We start from the raw sequence: 22448 nt of genomic DNA on the forward strand, positions 1-22448 counted from the left end.
TTTTCTACTGGTCAGAGGGCGCAAATATAGGACTGCCTGGTAGAAATCCAGACACCTGGCAACCCTAGTGGCTGAGGGGGTGGGGACTGGAGGCCCAAGGCCTCCCCCCTTGTTGTGAGGAGGGACTGGAGCCATCAGGTCTCCTTCCTTTTGGGGGCGGTGGGGGACCAGGAGCTGTGCACCCTCCCTCCTTGCAGGGGGGAGCAGGAGCCTCACTCCTCAGCCCAGCCCCCTGGCAGCTGGAGGGAGAGAGTCCGGCCAGCCTCGCCCTCACCCAACCCCCCAGCGGTTGGGGTGGTGGAGGGAGAGTCAGGGCTAGCAGGACCTCAGTGGGGTCGGGTGCCTCAGCCTGGACCTCCCCGGTGGCTGGTGGGAGAGCCGGAGCTTCCTACACCCCGGAGAGGGGGGTTGGCGAGCATAGTGAGCAGGGGGCACAACCCCTTAGTAGCATTTTAAATTTGTCTTTGTTGAAAATCATGTTGTTGTCCATAGCCCAATTTTTCAAGATCCCTTTGAACGTAAGTTCTATCTTTCAAAGTATTTGAAATCTTCCATCCCCCTCCCCAGCCTTGTTGATCCATATGATTGCAAATTTGATCCATATGATTTTGGTCCTTACCTCCAGATCATTCATAAAAATGTTAAATAACACTGGAGCAAGAATATAACACTGTGGAATCCCACTTGAGACCTCCTTCCATTCAGATACAATTCCATTAATAGTTACTCTTGCTGTTGTTTAACCAGTTATGTATCCAGTTAAGGTAGTTCTACGAAGCTTGTATTTCTTCAGTTTAAAATCTTACAGAAGAAAGTGCATCAAAAATTGTTTCATGGTTTGTGTCACACAAAAATATATTAATTCAAGTACATTAGTAATGTGACTAATAGGTGATGCCATATGTGTATTTTTTTAAAAAAATTCTCTCTAAAGGTCTGTGGGGTACAAGACTGATGGAAGAAAACACGAGCAGAGAGAGATACCTGAAGAGTGTTTTACGAGAACTGATCACATATGTGATTTTCGTTGTGGTCTTGTGTGTCTGTAAGTACCATTTTCTATTTAACATTCCAAGTTATATTCTTGTCTGTTCTGTGACCCAAAAGTGAACAGTGAGGGTCCCCTCCACCCACAGATGATATTCTAATGGTTAGGCTAGGAGGCTGGTATTTAGGATACTTAGATTCTGTTTCTAATTTTGCCATTGACAGGGTGGATTTAATTTAAATCTCTAGTCAGGAAGATTTGATTTAATCATGGTTTTCTACATAAAAGTGCATTCTTGTTGGTTGTTTTAACCTTAATACGTATTTTTCATGATTCTAAGATAGACATAGATTTCATTTTTAGGAGGTATATACTATACATTTTTAAGCAGCTATATCAGAAAATGAATGATTGTTTATTTCATTTACCACAGATATTTGAAGCAGATATGTATGAAGTCATTGGGAGGTAAACTATCTCCAAGTTAATCATTAATATTTGGAGGATTTTCTTGCCATGCTGTACTAGGGGAGAACATCACCAGACAGACATTTACATGGTTTTATTTAACTAAAACAACAACAACATTATGTATTTTGATTTTTTTCCCCAACAGAAAGCATTAACAAAACAAGCATATACACTTTTTAAATGTAAACATAATTCATTTTTTTAGAATCAGATTTGTTTTTGTTAACTTTCTTTTAACTATTTCAAGCAATTATAATTTAGTTTTTGTATTTTAGAATATATGTCAGGTCACCATGAGAAACTTATAATATTTCCTTTTGCAACTAACTTGGTCGTCTTCACCTTCATATTTTCCTGTTTGTTCATAATCTGGGGAAAAAACCCTAGTTTTCCTGCTTTATCAGGTCCCAAACAATTTCTTAATTTGGAATGAATTAGTTCAAAGGAAGAAAATATTCTTTCATTAGCAGTAGCTTCTTCTGCTGGTGTAGAAAGTGAGATTATCACTTCAATAGTCTCTGAATCCAAGTGCTTAAGTGACTTCCACCAGTTAACTGGTGTGACTTTTTTTAAAACAGCAGTAAAATATTTCATAGATTCATAGAACACTAGAACTGGAAGGGACCTCAAGAGGTCATCGAATCCAGTCCCTTGCCCTCATGGCAGGACCCAGTACCGTCTAGACCATCCCTGATGTCTATCTAACCTGCTCTTAAAATATCTCCAGAGATGGAGATTCCACAACATCTCTAGGCAACTTATTCCAGTGTTTCACTACCCTGAAAGTTAGGAAGTTTTTCCTAGTGTCCAACCTAAACCTCCATTGCTGCAGTTTAAGCCCTATCCTCAGAGGCTAAGGAGAACAATTTTTCTCCCTCCTCCTTGTGACACCCTTTTCGATACCTGAAAACTGCTATCATGTCCCCTCTGTCTTCTCCTTTCCAAACTAAACAAAACCAATTCGTTCAGTCTTCCCTCGTAGGTCATGTTCTCTAGACCTTTAATCATTTTTTTTTGTTGTTCTCTGGACCTTCTCCAATTTCCTCTACATCTTTCGTGAAACATGGTGCCCAGAACTGGATACAATACTCCAACTGAGGCCTAATCAGCGCAGAGTAGAGTGGAAGAATGACTTCTCTTGTCGTGTTCACAACACACCTGTTAATGCATCCCAGAATCATGTTTGCTTTTTTTTGCAACAGTGTCACACTGTTGACTCATATTTAGCTTGTGGTCCACTTTTTCCCCTAGGTCCCTTTCTGCAGTACTCCTTCCTAGACAGTCGCTTCCCATTCTGTATGTGTGAGACTGATTGAAATAGGGGGCCTCCAGCCCTTCCCAGGGTGCCCTGCTGGCCCCTCTGGTCATAACCAGGAAAACTCCTCTCCTCCCAACCCTCCCCGGAGCCCTTAAAGGGGTAGAGTCTATTTGGCCACAGTGCCTGTGACAGTTCCAGGCCTGCCAGCCCAGAGCCAGCAGTTGCTGCCCATGACCCAATTGCCTCTTCATTATTGAGGCAAAATAACTTTAAAAAAGGATTTTTACACCTTTCTGCCACATACTTAGGCAGCTGACTAAGGTTGTCAGAAGCAAAAACTATGGTATTACATAGTGCTTGGAATTATTAGAGGTCTGAATATACTTTGAAAAAAAAGTTATAAAGTCTCTCAAACAATTTAATTTCATTTGTAATATTGTTCTGCAATGGCCAACACAGATACGTATGTTTTCATATTATTTAGGCCTGGTCTACAGTAGTGAAGAAAATCGATGCAAGATACACAACTCCAGGTAGAATTGATGTACCTTGTACTGATTTTCTGAGGTGGCCCCACAGCGGGAGGTCAACGGGAGAAACAGTCTCATCAATTTCCCTTACTCCTTGCGAGGAGTAGGAGTACTGGTGCTGACAGGAGAATCCTCAGCATTCGATTTAGTGGGTCTTTACAAGACCCGCTAAATTGGACCTTGGAAGATTGATCATCAGAGCATTGATCGTCCAGTAAGTGGAGATGTGGCCATAGTGGTCCAAACATAGTGTAGGGAAACTGGTGGGGTTCTCTGTTCTGCCCCATATTTCAGCTTTGCAAAATATAAAAATTTACCAGCCTAAACATAAAATCTATTCCCCGATTTTTTTTTTCTTCTGATGGTAGTTATGAAACTAATATTTTCCTTGACTGTCAGAAGAATTACTTGCTGCAGTTTAATATAATTTTGGAAAGCTGGGCTTATTTTGTATGCTCCTTATTTTTAGCATGGCAATAAATACACAATTTAATATTTTCAAGACCAATTAATTTTAAACTAAAATATGAAGTTGTAGCTTTGAGAGCAAGTATGATTTCTTTGGCATTTTCCTTAACTTTTTAGTACAATAGTATGTCAGGTGAATTAGTATAAACACAGTACCAGCATTTCTATCATTGTGTCACCCAACAATATTCAGAACTAGTAAAGATAAGTGATAAAAATTCCAGTTGATTATTTAAAAAACAAAGAAACAGGATATACAAGGCTTTGATGTAGATCTACATTTTATTCTCCTGCAGAGTTATAGCACTTCTAGAAGACATAACTGTTCATAGATCTGTCAGCTGAGTAACTTGATGCAAACTCACATTAGATAGTCTTCAGGCAAAAACATTTCCTACAAATATTTCGTGCACAATTTCCCCCTCTAATGTTTTTAAAGCGGGGAAAAGGAATTACAGTATTTTGAAAATACAGTCCTTTATGTCAAAAAGACATTTTAAACATTTGTATTTATTTTTCAAGCAGTTTGCTTTTGATTTTTTTACAGTTGTGAGTCCTGCAGTTATTGTTTGGCATAATTTAGATGGCCATTTTTTAGTACAAGAAAAGTGGGAAAGAATTTCATATGTTACTAGTATTTTTAAATTGAGTGTGAGTCGGTATGCTGTATTATTAATTCATACATTCACCATTAAAATGTAGAAGAAAATGTTCTTCTTTAAACTTGTTTATAGGAGGCTTTAACTTTTAAAACTGTGTATATTGCATATTATATAGTGTGTGTGTGTGTGTGTGTGTGTGTATATATATATATATATATATATATATATATATATATATATATATATATATATATATATACATACACACACACACACACATACATACTGTGGCAGAGCTCTAATTGTACCTCTTGGTTCCCATGTCTCCTGGTGTTTTTTTAATATGCCTCAGACTCATGGTAGCTCTCCCACTACCTCTTGTCTCTCCCAGAGGCAAGGGTGCCCACTTAATGAGCCATTCTCATCACAGGCAAGTCACTGACTTGGGGAAAATCCTTCCATGGTCCTAGGCTCCACTTTCTTCTTGGTGGCAGCCCACCGGGTGAGGGCAGGGTTGGAAGAACCTGGTCCCTCCCACTTACTCTGGGTTCTGGCCCTAGGTAACAACCACTAGTAGGGCTCTTGTCCTTATCCCCACAGAATAATAGCCTCTCCCTGGGCCACTTCTCCAACCACTCCCACAGAAACTTCTCCCACTTGTAACCTTCAGTTCTCTTCCACTCTGCACTTCCTCCTCTCCAGTCTGTCACTCTTCTCCTTCACCCTCCCCTGATGAACTCTTAGGCATTGAATTATGCCTTACTTTGTGTCTGAGTAATCCTATTCCTATGCAGCAAAGCACGTAATCGTATGAGTAAGCATGTGCTCAAGTGTTTGCTGAATAAGATTGGGATTTCTTTAAATGTTTAAATATTGTTGAATCAGGTATTTAATAATTTTCAGTGTCTGCTTCTAATGGTGCATTGGGGAAGCAGTATGTCTACAAACAGCACCAGTACTATGCTCTATGAATAGGCAGAATGTTAGAGACCGTTGCATCTGCTGCTACTGCTACTACTACTACACTTAACGTGCGCAGTGTGCCTATAGAAAAGGAATAAAAAAACAGGACTATGTAGCACTTTAAAGACTAACAAGATGGTTTATTAGGTGATGAGCTTTCGTGGGCCAGACCCACTTCCTCAGATCAAATAGTGGAAGAAAATTGTCATAACTGTATATACCAAAGGATACAATTAAAAAAAATGAACACATATGAAAACGACAAATCAAATTTCAGAACGGGGGGGGGGGGGGGAGGGAAGGTAAATGTCTGTGAGCTAATGATATTAGAGGTGATAATTGGGGAAGCTATCTTTGTAATGGGTAAGGTAATTAGATTCTTTATTCAAACTCAGGCGTAAAGAAAAGGAGTGGGCAAATTCCAGACCATGGGCCACTTCCTATCCATTTCCACTCCTGCCGTGGACTGCTCCAACTTTTGTCCGTGGATCGGTCCTGCACTCAGTAACTCTTCCCCCTCCCCTCCATCAAAGAAACCAAAGTCTTCTTTCCATCCCTCTTATAACTTTTTCTGTATGGTTCTCAGCCAAGGACTAGTCCAATCGGAGCAAAAACTAAATATATATTTAGGGGTATCTAAAGATCTTTTAAAGTTTATAATAAATAGCTCATTATTTATAGTTATAGGTATCTCAAGTAGGAATGTGAACGACTAGTCTACTATCCGATAAGCAAATATATATTAGAGGGATAAATACCAGGGAGGGAGAGGAATTATTTAAGCTTAATACCAATGTAGACACAAGAACAAATGGATATAAGGTGGCTAGTAGGAAGTTTAGACTTGAGATTAGACGAAGGTTTCTAACCATTAGAGGAGTGAAGTTCTGGAATAGCCTTCCAAGGGAAGTAGTGGGGGGCAAAAGATCTAGTTGGCTTCAAGATTAAACTAGATGGGTTTATGAAGGGGATGGTTTGATGAGATAACATGATCTTGGTAACTAATTGACCATTCATTATCAGTGGGAAATAGGTCAATGGAGGGATGATAGGAGTTACTATAGAGAACTTTCTGGGTGCCTGGCTGGTGAGTCTTGCCCACATGCTCAGGGTTTAGCTGATTGCCATATTTGGGGTCGGGAAGGAATTTTCCTCCAGGGTAGATTGGCAGAGGCCCTGGGGTACAGATCACAGCTGGAGGATTCTCTTCATCTTGGGGTCTTCAAAGTATTTGAAGGTTCAATATCTGAGATATAGGTGAAAGGATTATTCTAGGAGGGGTGGGTGAGATTCTGTGGCCTGCACTGTGCAGGGGGTCAGACTAGATGATCATAATGGTCCCTTCTGACCTTAAAGTCTGAGTCTGAGTTGACAGACTAGTCGCTCCCCCCCCCCCCCTTGGTGCCCCTATCAGAAAGAGGCAGCAAGGGGGAGGAGACAAAATGGGTGCTTCAAAGTGGCAGAGCTGCGTGGAGCCCGGGATCAGCTGGAGTTTGAGTCCTCAGCTGACTTGGGGCTTCATGTGGCGCTGCCACTTTGAAATGCCATGACGAGCACAAAGCCAGCAGGGGACTGCTTGACTTTCCCATGCTCCCCACAGCACTTTCACCTTTCCAGTGTAGCAACAACCCTGGGGCTATTGCTATACTTCAAAGGCGGAGGCATGCTTATCAACTAACCGATGGTCAATGCAAATTGCATCAACTATTGGATTAGCCAGTTAATCTAAATTTAACATCCCTAATCTCAAGAAAGCAGAGTTTTAACATTAAATATTTTAAAGCTGATTGCCACTTCTTCTGTATTCATTTTACACGAACGGTAGGTCTACACTGCAGTTAGTCACCCACAGCTGGCTCATGCTAGCTGGCTTGGGCTGTAACTCTTTCCATCTCTTGGGATCCTAGAGTCTGAGCTATATGCTGAGCTCAAATGTCTACATCTCAGTTAAGTAGCCCCTTAGCTCTATGAGCCCAGTTCAGCAGCTATGGCCAGTCACAGGCTTTTAATTGCCATGTAGACACAGCAAAAGACAACTTCAGTGTGATTAATAGTGATTATTGGAGGGAGGAGGAAAAGCTTGTCTTGAGTTTTATTGTAATTAGGAATGTCAGCACTTCTGTATGAAATACAATTGGATGCTGTTGAAATTTTAAACTTGGTTCCATCTTTTTCTCTCCCCCTACCAAAAATGTCTCCTGCAGTGACGTATGGGATGGTGAGTTCCAGTATGTACTATTACACTAGGGTAATGTCACAGCTGTTCTTGGAAACACCTTTATCGAAAATGGAGAAAACCAATTTCAAAACCTTATCCACCATGGAAGACTTCTGGAAGGTGAAGGGAAAACAATCTTATTATTACTGTAAATTAGTTATTTTTTCTCCTCTGGACTCTCAACTTTAATATGTAAATATTATTTAAATTTTCCATCATAACCAACAATCTCTTAGATATGAGCTACACTTTGCTGGTTTAGTAATGTTGCCTGGGAATGTAATTTTTTTGTAAATACACTTTTATTCTAGCAAAAATGCTTTGCTACTATCACTTATTTTGTTCAGCAAACTTGTATAAGCCATATGAGCAAAAGCATTCTTTTGTCACTATAAGCTGCATCTACACTAGAAGGATTTACTGGTATATTACACCAGCAAATTTTTGTAGTGTAGACAGAGCCACAGTTATTGAGGGCACTCAAATACAAATGCTGAATTTAGGAATCTAGATGTCACACTGGGTTAATACTTGGTTAGATTCACTTCTGGAACCTGGATTTCAATCATGAAAGATAATGCTGGTTTTCATATACTAATTTCATATACTAATACTAATAATAATTTCATCTGAAGAAGTGGGTTGTGCTCACGAAAGTTTATGGTATACCATCTACATGTTTTGTTAGTCTCTAAGGTGCTGCAAGACTGTTGTGTTTTAAATTTTTCCATATACTAATCCAGTTACCTATCAGATCTGTATGCTACTGACCTAATTGATAAAACACCTGCAAAGTTCCTGTTATGTGCTGCATCAAGAATTAGTAATGGTAGTCTTGTTGATTTCATTGTTACAGTAGAAGCTCAGTTATGAACTGATCTGACAGCCACATACCTCATCTGGAACTGTAAGCATGCAATAGGGCAGTGCCAGAGATGAAAAAAAAAAAAAGCAAATGCAGTACTATGTTAAACTATAAAAAAGGAAAAGTTAAAGATAAAGAAAGGAAACAATTCTTGTGCTGGTTTTAGTGTAAATTAAGATATTAAAATCATTTTTTTCTGCAGAGTTTCAAAATTATATTAGGTCAATGTTCACTTTTAAACTTCAGAAAGAACAGTCATAACAGTTTGTTCAAAGTTGTTTCTAAACTCCTGAGTTGGACTGTACTTTGTGTTTAAAGCTAATTACATGTATAACTGTTTGCAGCATTTGGACCTTTGTTTGCATTCCCTTTTTTTGCACTATTATCAGGGCTGGCATGTCAATACAATAGTCTTTGCATTGTGCAGAGGGTGGCTGTAGCTGTCTGCTCAAGCATGACAATGCAATAATTAATACATAGTGTGGCTATGTGACGTACTAAAAATATTTAAAACAATTTCAATATACCAAAACTAATTTTATTCCTCTAATCCCTCGGAAAACATACTCATCTACAGATTTAAGGTAATATTTTTCAAAAATGACTTTTGCACTTACACTTCTAAGTCCCATTGACTTTCAAAGGCACCAAGTCAATTTTGAAAAAATACTTGGGCACTTTTGAAAATTTTACCCAATAATAATTGTTCATAAGTCACTTTAATTCATGTATTTTAAATTTCATATTTTTCATCTTTGTAACTCAACCAGGCACATTATTTTAATGTTTAATACAAAAATCTGTGCTCTATTGACTCAACTGCAATGAGCATAAATATGAGTGAAGAAGAGAGATGCATCTAGCTGAATTCATGGCAGATTTATTGGGAATATTTTCCTAGTGCAGACATGGCCACAGAGGATCTCTCCATTTTTAAAAGAACTCAGAATCCTTCATTATTCCTTGCTCTAGTCCAGGGGTGGGGAGCCTTCACAGAAAAATCAGTCTGGGGCCAGACACAAGTGAAAAGCAAAAAAATGAAAAACCACAGCCTCTCTGACCTGACCTCCTCAAAGATATGCTCCCCAACTGAGAAGCAGATGTAAAAGGCATACCCCTCACTTCCCTCAAGCTCCAGCCCAAGGGTGAGGGAGCACTGCTGAGGCTCAGAGTTGGATTAACTCTTCTGGGGGCCTGGAGTTGTGAATTTTGTGCCCCCCTAGGTTCTGGGGTGGGGATAAAAATGAGGGGTTCAGTGTACAGGAGGAGGCTGCTAGGGAGTGGATTGGGGATGCAGAATCTGGGCTGGCGGTAGGTTTCAGGAGGAAGCTGGGGTTGAAGGTGCAGGGTCTGGAAGGGAGGATAGGTGCAGGAGTGGGCTTGGGTGTAGAGTCTGGAACAGAGGGTGTAGGAACAGGGTGGGGTGCAAAGTCTGGGCAGGAGGTAGGCTGCAGAAATGGGGTGAGGATGCAAGGTCTGGGTGGAAGGTGAGGTGCAGGTGTGGGGTGCAGACTCTGGGAGGGTACAGCAGTAAGCTAGGGGTGGGAGTACAGGGTCTAGGTGGAAGAGGGCAGGAGATTGGGCGCCTACCTGGCGCAACTCCTCGTGGGCAAAGGTATCTTTGTGTGGCTCTGTATGCTGCAGGAAAGCACTCCCTGCAGACACTGCCCTTCTACTGCTCCCATTGGCTGATGATTCCTGGCCAATGGGAGCAACTGGGGATAGTGCCTTTGTGTAGTGTAGGCCATATGTAGGCCTGCAAGGGTTACATTTCTATTCTTCTAGGCCAGCCATAAATCCTGCTGGCAAAATCATCAGCTGCAGCCCTATGCTTCCTAGCTGAGAACTGAGTATGGGATAAATAACATGACCTCGGTTCTCAGCTCCATGGGAATGTTGAGAGTGGCATTGAGCCAGTGCATGCACACTCAGTAAACAGCTAAGGTATAAGATCATTGGGAGTCCTGCCCCTGGTGAGTTTCACCTGGGACCCCAACCTCGAGCATGCCCGGATTTCCCTCAGCTGGAGTCGCGTCACCCTGGTGCGTGGGGACAGGAATGGGACTTCCCGCAGACTGACGGGATGTAAGCATTTACAAGTGCCTGTTACTCTTTTATGCATTGCTTTGCCTGTGCTTATTGATGTGTCACTTGGCAGTAGCTGTGTAACCAGTATTTGGCAGCATTAGCCCTGTAATAGTAGTGATGTAGAGAAATTAATAAAAGCAACTATCCCTAATCTACTCTGTGTTGAAGAGAATCCATAATCCTGTTTGTCAATGGCCCTGTGAGCTGACAGCCTGCAGGGAGCGTTTCCCTGCAGTGTAGGAGCCGTCTTCTCCCTATGCCAGGCAGAGCTGGCTCACAGCTTGCTTGATCAGTCCCATGAATCGCCGGGCTTTCCCATCCCTGCCCCCCTGCCAATCAACATGTAAAATACATCCTCGGCAGGAGTGGATGTGTGTAAAAATGTCAAGTGTTGGTTTAGAGAGAAATTAGCATCCCTAAAATTCTTTTTCCTTAGTTCACAGAAGGCCCTTTGCTGGATGGTTTGTACTGGGAGATGTGGTACAACAATAAAACCACGACAGAAAACAGAAGTTTCATTTATTATGAGAACCTGCTTTTGGGGGTGCCTCGTATTCGGCAGCTGAAAGTAAAAAATGGGTCATGCTCAATACCTGAGGATTTAAAAGATGAAATTAAAGAGTGCTATGATGTTTATTCTGTTGCTAATGAAGATACTGATCCTTTTGGGCTCCAAAATGGAACAGCGTATGTATTTCTCCTCATTCTCATAGACTTGTGTTCATTCTACAATTTTGTGGATGGTTTTTAACTGATTCTTCAGTGGTATTTGCCAAAAGCTGTATACTATTTGGCCATGTCTACACTGCAGGCTTCTTGCGCAAGAACTTGCGGAGCGTCCACATTACAAGCCCGTTCTTGTGCAAGAAAAAGTACAGTAAAGTGTAAGAATACAGGGCTTTTTGCGCAAGAGTTATTCCTCTCCCCATGAGGAATAAGCCTTTTTGCGCAAGAGCTCTTGCGCAAAAAGGCTAGTGTGGTTGGGCAACAGGGGTTTCTTGCGCAAGAAACCCCTATGGTTAAAATGGCCATCAGAGCTTTCTTGCACAAGAGAGCATCCACACTGCCACGGACACTCTTGTGCAAAAGCACATCTCTTGCGCAAAAGCACATGGGAGTGTGGATGCGCTCTTGTGCAAGAACTTTTGTGCAAGAACTCTTGTGCAAAAAGTTCTTGCACAAGAAGCCTGCAGTGTAGACATCACCTCTGTCAAGGTGACAAAGGCTTTATGAAGGCTAATTTGTAATGTATTTTGTGCAGAAATTATTTGTACAAAATACAAGCAGTGTATGCATGCTTTTTGTTTCATTAAGCAAAAATACAACAATATCCTGGGAGGTTAATATGAGGGGGAAAGGAATCCAGGAGAGCTGGCAGTATTTTAAAGAGGCCTTTATTGAGGACACAGGAATAAGCCATCCCAATGTGCAGAAAGAATTTCAAATATGGTAGGCGACCCAATTGGCTTAGCAGAGAGATTTTTCTGGGAGCTTAAACACAAAAAAGAAGCTTACAAGAAGTGAAAACAGGGACAGATGACTAGGGAGGAGTATAAAACTATTGCTTGAGCGTGTAGGGGTATAATCCAGAAGGACAAAGCACAGTTGGAGTTGCAGCTAACAAAGGATGCGAAGGATAACAAGAAAGGTTCTACAGGTATGTTAACAAGAAGGTCTGGGGAAATGTGGGACCCTTATTGAATGGAGGAGTCAACCTATGACAGAGGATGTGGAAAAAGCTGAAGTACTCAATACTTTTTTACCTTATTGTTTACAGATAAGGCCAGCTCCCAAACTGCTGCACTGGGCAGCACAATATGGGGAAGAGGTGGGTAGCCCTTAGTGAAAGAACAAGTAAAGAACTGTTTAGAAAAGCTTAGACATGCACAAGTGCATGGGGCCTGATGCAGTGAATCTGAGGGTGCTGAGAGAGTTGGCTGATGTGATTGCAGAGCCATTGGCCGTTATCTTTGAAACTTTATGGCAACTGGGGGAGATCCTGTCCAGTTGGAAAAAGGCAAATGTCCATCTTTTGGGAAAAAAAATGAGAATCCAGAGAACTACAGACTGGTCAACCTCGCTCAATCCCTGAAAGAATCATGGAGCAGGACCTAAAAGAATCCAGTTTGAAACACTTGGAGTAGAGGAAGTTGATCATGAACAGTCAACATGGATTCATCAAGATCAAGTTATACCTGACCAATCCGATTGCCTTCTATGATTAGATAACTGGCTCTGTGGATATGGGGAAAGTGGTGGATGTGATATACCTGACTTAACCTAAGCTTTTGATAGTCTCCCACAGTATTCTTTCCAGCAAGTTAAAGAATGAATGAATGGATTATAAGGTAAATAAAGAGGTGACCAGATTGTCAAGCTCAGCAGAAAGTGATCAATGGGTCGATGTCTAATTGGCAGCCTGAATCAAGCAGAGTGAGCCAGGGATTGGTTAGGGGGCCAGTTTTGTTCAACATCTTGATTAATAATCTAGATGCTGGGATGGATTGCACCCTCAGCATGACTGTAGATGACACTAAACTTGAGGGAGAAGTAATAACACAGGAATGGCCATAGTGGGTCAGACCAAAAGTCCATCTAGCCCAGTATCCTGTCTTCTGACAGTGACCAATGCGTGGTGCCCCAGAGAGAATGAACAGAACAGGTAATCATCAAGTGATCCACTCCCTATCATCCATTCTCAGCTTCTGACAGAGAGGTGAGGCACACCATCCCTATCCATCCTGGCTAACAGCTATTGATTGACCTATTCTCCATGAATGGATATGCTGGAGTGTAGGGATGGGATCCAAAGTGACAGAGACAAATTGGAGGATTGGGCCAAAAGAAATCTGAGCTTCAGCAAAGACAAGTGCAGACACTGCACTTAGGACAGAAGAATCCCATGCACTGCTGCAGACTGAGGACCAATTAGCAAGTGGCATTTCTGCAGAAAAGGACCTGGAATACAAGATAGGAGGGTGTTGAAATACTGGAATGGGTTACTTAGGGAAGTAGTGGAAACTCCATCCTTAGAGATTTTTACAGCCATTCTTGACAACACCCTGACTGAGATTTTGTTTGGGGTTGGTCCTGCTTTGAGCAGGGGAGTTGGAAGAGATCTCAGGCTAGTTGAACCCTAATCTTCTATTATACTAACTCCCTGTGTCAATTGAAAATAATCTGTTGTCAAGACTTAGTTGATTTACTGTGACTTGTCATTATCTGTTAATTTTGTCTGTTAATATTAAGCAACTTCATAGTGCAACTTTATTAAGCAACTTTTTTCTTAGTAGGTCTTAAAAATCCCAATAGCTATACTTTTAAATGATATAATTATATAACAGCATATATGCGATGTTATATATGAAAATAATAACATATTCTCTCTCTTGGAATTTTAAACTAGTTGGATTTACACCAGTGAACAAGATTTGAATGGGAGCAGCCATTGGGGGCTGATTGCCTCATACAGTGGGGCTGGTTACTATCAGGATCTGTCAAGAAGCAGAGAGGCGACTGCAGCACAGATTGCTAACCTTAAGAAACACTTGTGGCTGGATAGAGGAACAAGGGCCACCTTTATTGATTTCTCTGTATATAATGCGAACATCAATCTATTCTGTATTGTCAGGTATTTGTAGAACTTTGGATAGTATTTCTGCTCTCTCAAATGAAATTGCACAAACAGTAGATATGGGATTTGCTTTATTTTGTATAATGGGAATTAATATGCACTGAATGTTACTGTGTAGTGAAGTCCTTTAGGAACTCTTCAGCAAAAGGAGGAGTTATTTGTATTATAACAATTTCCATCCCAAAGATTACATTTGGATAGCTTTTGGAATTAACATCTACTGCCCTTAGGTAGTCCCTTGGAAAAACAACTAAGTATCCTGCCCACTGACTTCATAGAGACTTGCCTCCTTTCTCTTGTATACTTTTTCCTTCTGATTGACAATTTTGAAATTAAAAATATTTGACTAAAGTTTTTTTTCCTAGTAAATCCTGTTCAAGAAGAAAGTATGCATTTTTCATTGTGTTCAGAATTTCTGTCCGCTATCACTACTAGGATAACTTAGTACATTTGAAAGAGGTTAGCTGGAGGAAGTAGAGCCTGGGTAGGATTATGAGAGCATCTTTTTGATGTTGGGGATGATTTATCCTAGATGAGTTAATGAACAATGTAGCTTTATTTATTCTGTCAGATGCATGATATAACTAGTTTGTAAACATTAGGGTTTTTTTTGTGACTTTAAAAAAATCCCAATATTTGTTTTAAATTCTGCTGCAATTACCAAAATGGTATGAAATCCATGACTCTGTTCCAAAGGGATGCTGTTGAACCTTAATAGTCACATGCAAAAAAAAAAAAAATTCCTTACGTGTATTAGTAACAGCGCCTACAATTAAGAAAAGGCCAACATTTATTTTAAATTGCCAGAAGGGGTTTTTTGTATTATATTTTGCCTGGACAGTGAAACTAGACAAATCAGTTTCAATTCCTGATACAAAAGGTGCAGACAATAGGAACTAACATTTAAAGCATACGCAGATTGGATACGCAATTAGGAATTTGTATGAGGGCTGTCAAGTGATAACCAAATCATGATTAATTGTGTGATTAAAAATTAATTGCACAATTATTTGGGCTGTTTAAATAAATGCCATATTTTTTAATATATTGATTTCAATTACAACAGAATACAAAGTATAAAAGAATAAACTTTTTGTATTACAAATTGCTCCATAAAACACAAGAAATAGTTTCTTTTGTAATTGTTATAGTATTTGTAATAAAAAATATAAAGTGAGAACTGCACACTTTTTAGTCAATGTTGTAATTGAAATCAATATACAGGCAGTCCCCGGGTTACGTACAAGATAGGGACTGTAGGTTTGTTCTTAAGTTGAATCTGTATGTAAGTCGGAACTGGCGTCCAGATTTAGCCGCTGCTGAAACTGACCGCCAGTTCTGACTTACATACAGAATCAACTTAAGAACCCCAGGCGTCCCCAAGTCAGCTGCTGCTGAAACTGATCAGCAGCTGATTCCAGGAAGCCCGGGGCAGAGCAACTCTGCCTGGGGCTTCCTGTAGTCAGCGCTGGTCAGTTTCAGCAGAAGCTGACTTGGGGACGCCTGGGGCAGAGCAGCTGGGGTGCTGCCGGGTTGGTCCAGTAGTGCCCAGAGTGGGCGCTGCAGGACCAATCGGCAGCGCCCCAGCTGCTCTGCCCCAGGGTCCAAAACAAAAGCCTGGTCTGCTGGGGGGGGGGGGGGCACACTAGCTGCGCCCCCCCCCCCAGCAGATCAGGGACACGGGGAGCAGAGCCGCAGCGGGGTGCCGCGCCTCTGAGGCTTTGCTCTGGCAAAGCCTCAGAGGTGCGGGACCCCGCCACGGCTGCCGCTTCAGTCCCGGTGCCTGTGGTCTGCTGGGGACCGTCCCCAGCAGACCACAGGCACCGGGACTGAAGCTGCAGCCGCGGCGGGTTCCCGCGCTTCTGAGGCTTTGCTCTGGCAAAGCCTCAGAAGCGTGGGAACCCGCCCGGTGCCCCTGGTCTGCTGGAGACTGTCTCCAGCAGACCAGGGGCACCGGAGCAGCTTACGAACAGGGCTTTCTCGCCCCGGAGCTCGCAGGTAGCAATCCGCCACCTTGACCTCCGGGGCGAGAGAGCCCCGTTTGTAAGTGCGGATCCGACATAAGTCGGATCCGCGTAAGTCGGGGACTGCCTGTATTTGAAAATGTAAAAAACCAGCCAAAAATACATAGTAAATTTAAAGTAGTGTTCTGTTGTTTAACACCGTAATTAAAACAGATTAATCATGATTCATTTTTTTAATTACTTGTATGAGTTAACTGCAATTAATCAACAGTCCTAATTTGTATACATACTACCTGGCCTTACACAATGCTGTGTGTGTGTGTGTGTGTGACTTGAGTGCACCTTAAAATCTGAGAAAAGGAATTTCTAAGTGTTCGTCCTCATTTAGTTTAACTGTAACATTTTTAAAAATTAAAGCCCGTGAAAAAGTTTGTTACTGCTAGATGTTTGTAAAACTCCCTGTTTGTGAGGTAATTTCCTTTTTGTTTCAAACAATTTTTTTTCTTTTTAAAATGCAGGTTATTGGTGGAGTTTCCAGCAACTGGAGGTCTCATTACTTCTTGGCAATTTCAGCCAGTGAAGCTTACCCACTACATTTCTACTTTTGATTTCTTCCTGGCAGCCTGTGAAATGGCCTTTTGTCTCTTCATGCTTTATTATATAGTAGAAGAGATCTTGGAAATACATATTCATAAACTGCATTATTTCAGGAGTCTCTGGAATTGTCTTGATATTCTCATCATTATGGTGAGTATTGGCTTATGGATTTAAATATTTACAGTATTCTAGTACTGCTTTAATTTAAAAGGTGTTCTGGAAGAGTTGAATGCGCTCAGCACTAGTAGCATGAGTACAGGCAACAAGTGTGTGTTGAAAGGGACAACATTCTAATTACATGACTGCAGTAAGACTTCTCATGGCAGAAGATACTATTCAGTGTGAGTCTCCCTCTCTCCAACCCCTGCTATGCAGAGACGGGGTACAGAGGCAGAGGGACAACCTGACTTCAGCACCTCATGTCCCCCTGCTCTGTTCAGCTAGCAGGATAATCCTGGAAGCAGCTGGGCTGCAGGTCAAAGGAGATGGGGGAGGGGCAGCTGAACACACGCTGCTGGCTGCAAGTATGCACGCTCTGCTAATCAGCTGCACAGGCTGGAGAGAAATGCTTGGCGGGCCAGATTTGGCCCCTGGGGTTGATTTTGCCCACCCCGACACTTATAGACATACATTTACCAATACTGTAATGATTGAAATAATAGAGAGAGACATAATCAGAAGCTAGCAGTGTCTTCATTTTTATACTAGACTGTTTCACTGCTCTCTAATCTTTGGCAAGTCACTTTAACTTCTCTGACTTAATATTCTGTCTGTAACACAGAGAATAAATCCATACAAGGAATTTCTTTTTTTTCTTTTCTTTTCCTTCCTTCTGCCATTTCACATTTTCCAATCCCAGTAAAGTTCACTTCTGAAACCATTATCCAGCCCATCCATTAAAATAATCAAGATGGGAGTCATTGTTTCAGGCCATCTGTAGCCTGACAGACAGACATGAGTTCATCGATTTAAACTATGCTCGTGTTTAGAAGGTGTTAGGCACATGAGAGCTAGACCTGTTTTATTTTAAATGAAAGCTTTGATTCTGGATGTTATGCAGGCTCCAGTAAATCCCGATTGTGGGATTTTTCTTAAAGATTGGTATGGCAATCTATTTATGTAGTGGCATTTAAAACCTATTGATTCAAGTGTTTTCTTGTTTATATATTTTTCTACCTAGTTATCAGTAGCAGCTATAGGAATTAATATATATAGAAGGTCAACAGTGGACAGGTTACTGAAGAAACAACTGGAAGATCAAAATACTTTCCCCAATTTTGAACCTTTGGCATATTGGCAAATACAATTCAACAACATTTCTGCTGTCACTGTGTTTTTTGTCTGGATTAAGGTAAATAATATGTCTGTTTGGAATGAAGCTTTTTAGCACATATGCTAATGCAGTGTTTCTCAAACTTTTTTTTAAAAGTACTCCATTTAAAAAAAAAATTATAAAGTGCTCCCAGTAACTACAGTTTTCAGACATGCACATTTTTTTTCTACCATTGCAACACATTTATTTAAACTACTTAATCATAGCCGGGCGGACGATGAAATTTTGGGGTGTAAAAAGTACAAAAATAATAAAGCATTGTAAAAAAAAATTTCAGTTTTCTCCAAATTGACGTACTTCCCAGACTTCTCTTGAGAACCCCTGAGGGTACTCGTACCACTGGTTGAGAAACACTGTGCTAATGTAACTGAAAGAGATATATTTGATCTGTTAATGTACCCTGGAAACAACAGACTGTCTTCCAGGTTTGCTCACATTTCTGCTGAGGCCAGTCATAGAACATTTCAGACCAAAAGCATAACTATGTGCAAATGAAAGCAGGGTTATTATTTTGAAACCTAATTTTAGATTTAAAAAAAAAAATCGGTGAAAGCTCCAGCTGTGTCCCATGGGTCCAGTCCAGCACTTCAGGGGGTTATTGTACACCTCAGAGGCTCGCTGTGACCCTCCACGCTGCCTCATGCCAAACCAACCTGATCTCCTTTTTTGAGAAAGTAACAGTTTTTTTAGATAAAGGAAATGCAGTGGATCTGATCTACCTCGACTTTAGTAAGGCATTTGATACAGTACCACGTGGAGAATTATTGGTTAAATTGGAAAAGATAGGGATTAATATGAAAGTTGAGAGGTGGATAAGCAACTGGTTAAAGGTGAGACTACAGCGGGTCATATTGAAAGGTGAACTGTCAGGTTGGAGGAAGGTTGCTAGTGGAGTTCCTCAGGGATCAGTTTTGGGGCCAATTTTATTTAATCTTTTTATCGCTGACCTTGGTACCAAAAGTGGAAGTGTCCTGATAAAATTTGCGGATGACACAAAATTGGGAGGTATTGCCAATTCAGAAAAGGATCGGGATATCATACAGGAAGATCTGGATGACCTTGTAAATTGGAGTGATAGCAATAGGATGAAATTTAATAGTGAGAAGTGTAAGGTTATGCATTTAGGGATTAATAACAAGCATTTTAGTTATAAGCTGGGGACACATCAGTTGGAAGTAACGGAGGAGGAGAAGGACCTTGGAGTCCTGGTTGATTATAGGATGACTATGAGCCGCCATTGTGACATGGCCGTGAAAAAGGCTAATACGATCTTGGGATGTATTAGGCGAGGTATTTCCAGTAGGGATAAGGAGGTGTTAGTGCCATTATACAAGGCATTGGTGAGACCCCAGTTGAATACTGTGTGCAGTTCTGGTCTCTCCCACGTTTAAGAAGGATGAATTCAAACTGGAACAGGTACAAAGAAGGGCCACTAGGATGATCCGAGGAATGGAAAACCTGTCTTATGAAAGGAGACTCAAGGAGCTTGGCTTGTTTACCTTAACCAAAAGAAGGCTGAGGGGGGACATGATTGCACTTTTTAAATATATTAGAGGGATAAATACCAGGGAGGGAGAGGAATTATTTAAGCTTAATACCAATGTGGACACAAGAACAAATGGATATAAGCTGGCTAGTAGGAAGTTTAGACTTGAGATTAGACGAAAGTTTCTAACCATTAGAGGAGTGAGGTTCTGGAACGGCCTTCCAAGGGAAGTAGTGGGGGCAAAAGATCTATCTGGTTTCAAGATTAAACTAGATGGGTTTATGAAGGGGATGGTTTGATGAGATAACATGATCTTGGTAATTAATTAACCATTCGTTATCAGTGGTAAATAGGTCAATGGAGGGATGATAGGAGTTACTATAGGGAACTTTCTGGGTGCCTGGCTGGTGAGTCTTGCCCACATGCTCAGGGTTTAGCTGATTGCCATATTTGGGGTCGGGAAGGAATTTTCCTCCAGGGTAGATTGGCAGAGGCCCTGGAGGTTTTTCGCCTTCTTCTGTAGCATGGGGTACAGATCACAGCTGGAGGATTCTGTGCATCTTGGGGTCTTCGAAGTATTTGAAGGCTTCAGTATCTGAGATATAGGTGAGAGGATTATTCTAGGAGGGGTGGGTGAGATTCTGTGACCTGCACTGAGCAGGGGTCAAACTAGATGATCATAATGGTCCCTTCTGACCTTAAAATCTGAGTCTGAGACTCTTACCTTTTCTAGAGGCTAGGGTCACAGCTTACTGAGCCATCCTCATCACTGGCAATGTCAAAGGACTAGAGTGAAACTCCTCTGTAATTCTGGCCTCCCTTTCCAGGAGCAGATTTTAATGGCGTGAGGAGGGTTGAAGGTAGCCTGGATTCCAGTCCAGGGACATTATGCAGCGGCAACTGTCAGGGTTTTCTCCTTAGCACCGATACAACAACCTTTTCCCAGGGCCACTTCCCCAAATGCTCCCCTAGTACCTTCTCTCTGGTATCTGAGCAAATCTTTCCTGCTTCAGACCAAATACTCTTTCCTTTTTGCAGTCCCTAGCTCTGTAGCAACACACTTCCACACAGTGAGGGGAGACCAAAGTTGTTGAGAAAAAAAAAAAAAAAGCTGTACCTTTAAATGGCGCTGCGCTCCTTACTCCCCCGCCCCTGCCAGATATGGCAGGGGAAAATTGTCTCTACCGGGCTTCCATCCAAGGGAAACAGGAAATACTGGACATTTCACATATCCAGTATTTTCTGGTTTTTCTACTGGACAGGGGACCCAAATAACGGACAGTCCGAGCGAAAACCAGACACCTGGCAACTCTACTCTTGATATATCTGCCCTCCACCAGACTGTAGCCAGCTACCCTGAGTCTGTCACAATTCACCATCAATTACAGTAAAACTCCATTAATCCGGCATCCAATGCTCTGGGACTCCTGATGGTCTGGCACCATCAGGAACCCGGAAGTGCTGGGGCAGCCGGACAGGCTTCCCCCATTCAGCTGCTGCTGAAACTGACCAGCAGCTGAATCAAGGAAGCCGGGAGCAGAGCAGCTGGGGTGCTGCCAGGTTGGTCTCGTAGCGCTGCCCCTCGGGGCTGCGGGACCAACCTGGCAGGACCCCAGCTGCTCTGCCCCGGGCTTCCTGGAATCAGCCGCTGATCTGTTTCAGCAGCGGCTGAATCGGGGACCCCTGGGGCAGAGCAGCTGGGGTCCTGCCAAGTTGGTCCTGCGGCGCCGTCCTTTGGCGCTGCGGGACCAACCCGGCAGCACTCCAGCTGCTCTGCCCCAGGCGTCCCCAAGAGCAGCTGGGGTGCTGCCGGGTTGGTCCCGCAGCCCCGAGGGGCAGTACTACGGGACCAAGCGGGCAGTACCCCAGCTGCTCTGTCCCAGGCGTCCCCAAGAGCAGCTTGAGTGCTGCTGGGTTGGTGCCGTAACGCCGCCCCTCGGCGCTGCCGGACCAACCCGGCAGCACCCCAGCTGCTCTATTGCAGGCATCCCCGATTCAGCTGCTGCTGAAACTGACCAGCAGCGGCTGAATCAGGGACGCCTGGGGCAGAGCCGGACTATCGTAAGGGGGGGCTATGAGGGGTCCGGGGTGGCATCCCCTCCAACCCCACTCCAGACCCCTCATAGCTCCCCCTTCTGATAGTCTGGCATATCTGAGAATCCAGCACCCCCTGGGTCCTAAAGGTGCCAGATTATCAGAAGTTTACCGTATATGAAAAAATCAGTCTAGTTTGTAAGTGGGTCAAGGAATTACAAAACTACTAGCCCTAGTTGGTTCAACTGTAGCCACTTTATCCATCCATCAACCTATATACAAAAGTCCTGGTGTTAAGACATGAATAGTTTTTAAAATGTGTGGGTTCCATATTTTCCATGATTTCTGTGTTGAGACTACATACTCATTAGTGTTTAATATGATAATATTTTTGCTTTAATTGAGTCTGTCTTGTTGCCGCTCACTTTTTTTGTTTGATTCCCTTTTTGTGACTTTCTGATTTAGTCAAATTGGAAATTATACCAATACCAAAGCCTTACACTGGGGCAGCTGGTTTTAAATTGTGTTTTCTGTCCAACCATGTCTATGGAAAGCCTGTTCTGATTAATGGAATGTTAGGATAAGATGACTAGCTTCATCGACTGGTAGTTATTATGGGATGTAATTAAAGATTTAGCCATTTAATAACTAAACTTCAAAATGGAGCAACTTCAAATCTGTGCTGTTCTAATTACAGAACATGAAGGCTTGATAATATTGGCAGTTTTTTCACAACTGAAAGGTCTAGACACTTTTTAAAATGGGAATAGCCTCTTTGGGGTTCCATGTTCAGTGTGGCTCAGTGATTTCCACATCATGTTTGCTTAGGCTTTGTCTACACTAAGAGTGTAGGACAAATTTAGCCACATAAGGTTGATTTTTATAAACAATGAGTCTACTCTTCTAAGCCTGTTCCATTGACTTGAAAGGCGACTGAAGTCCATTTCAG

The 22448-nt window shown here is 42.1% G+C and overlaps 1 protein-coding gene across 1 annotated transcript in view; it reads left to right on the forward strand.

Moving 5' to 3' along the window:
• Positions 1–22448, forward strand: part of PKD2 (polycystin 2, transient receptor potential cation channel) — a 50691-nt gene that overhangs the window by 3259 nt on the left and 24984 nt on the right. The window contains exons 2-7 of the mRNA XM_075929562.1: positions 935–1045; positions 7485–7618; positions 10888–11138; positions 13858–14082; positions 16568–16796; positions 17827–17997. Coding sequence (XP_075785677.1) covers positions 935–1045; positions 7485–7618; positions 10888–11138; positions 13858–14082; positions 16568–16796; positions 17827–17997 — 1121 coding nt within the window. The remainder of the gene's footprint in view (positions 1–934; positions 1046–7484; positions 7619–10887; positions 11139–13857; positions 14083–16567; positions 16797–17826; positions 17998–22448) is intronic.

This window comes from Pelodiscus sinensis, chromosome 5 (assembly GCF_049634645.1).
Source record: "Pelodiscus sinensis isolate JC-2024 chromosome 5, ASM4963464v1, whole genome shotgun sequence".
NCBI lineage: Eukaryota > Metazoa > Chordata > Testudines > Trionychidae > Pelodiscus > Pelodiscus sinensis.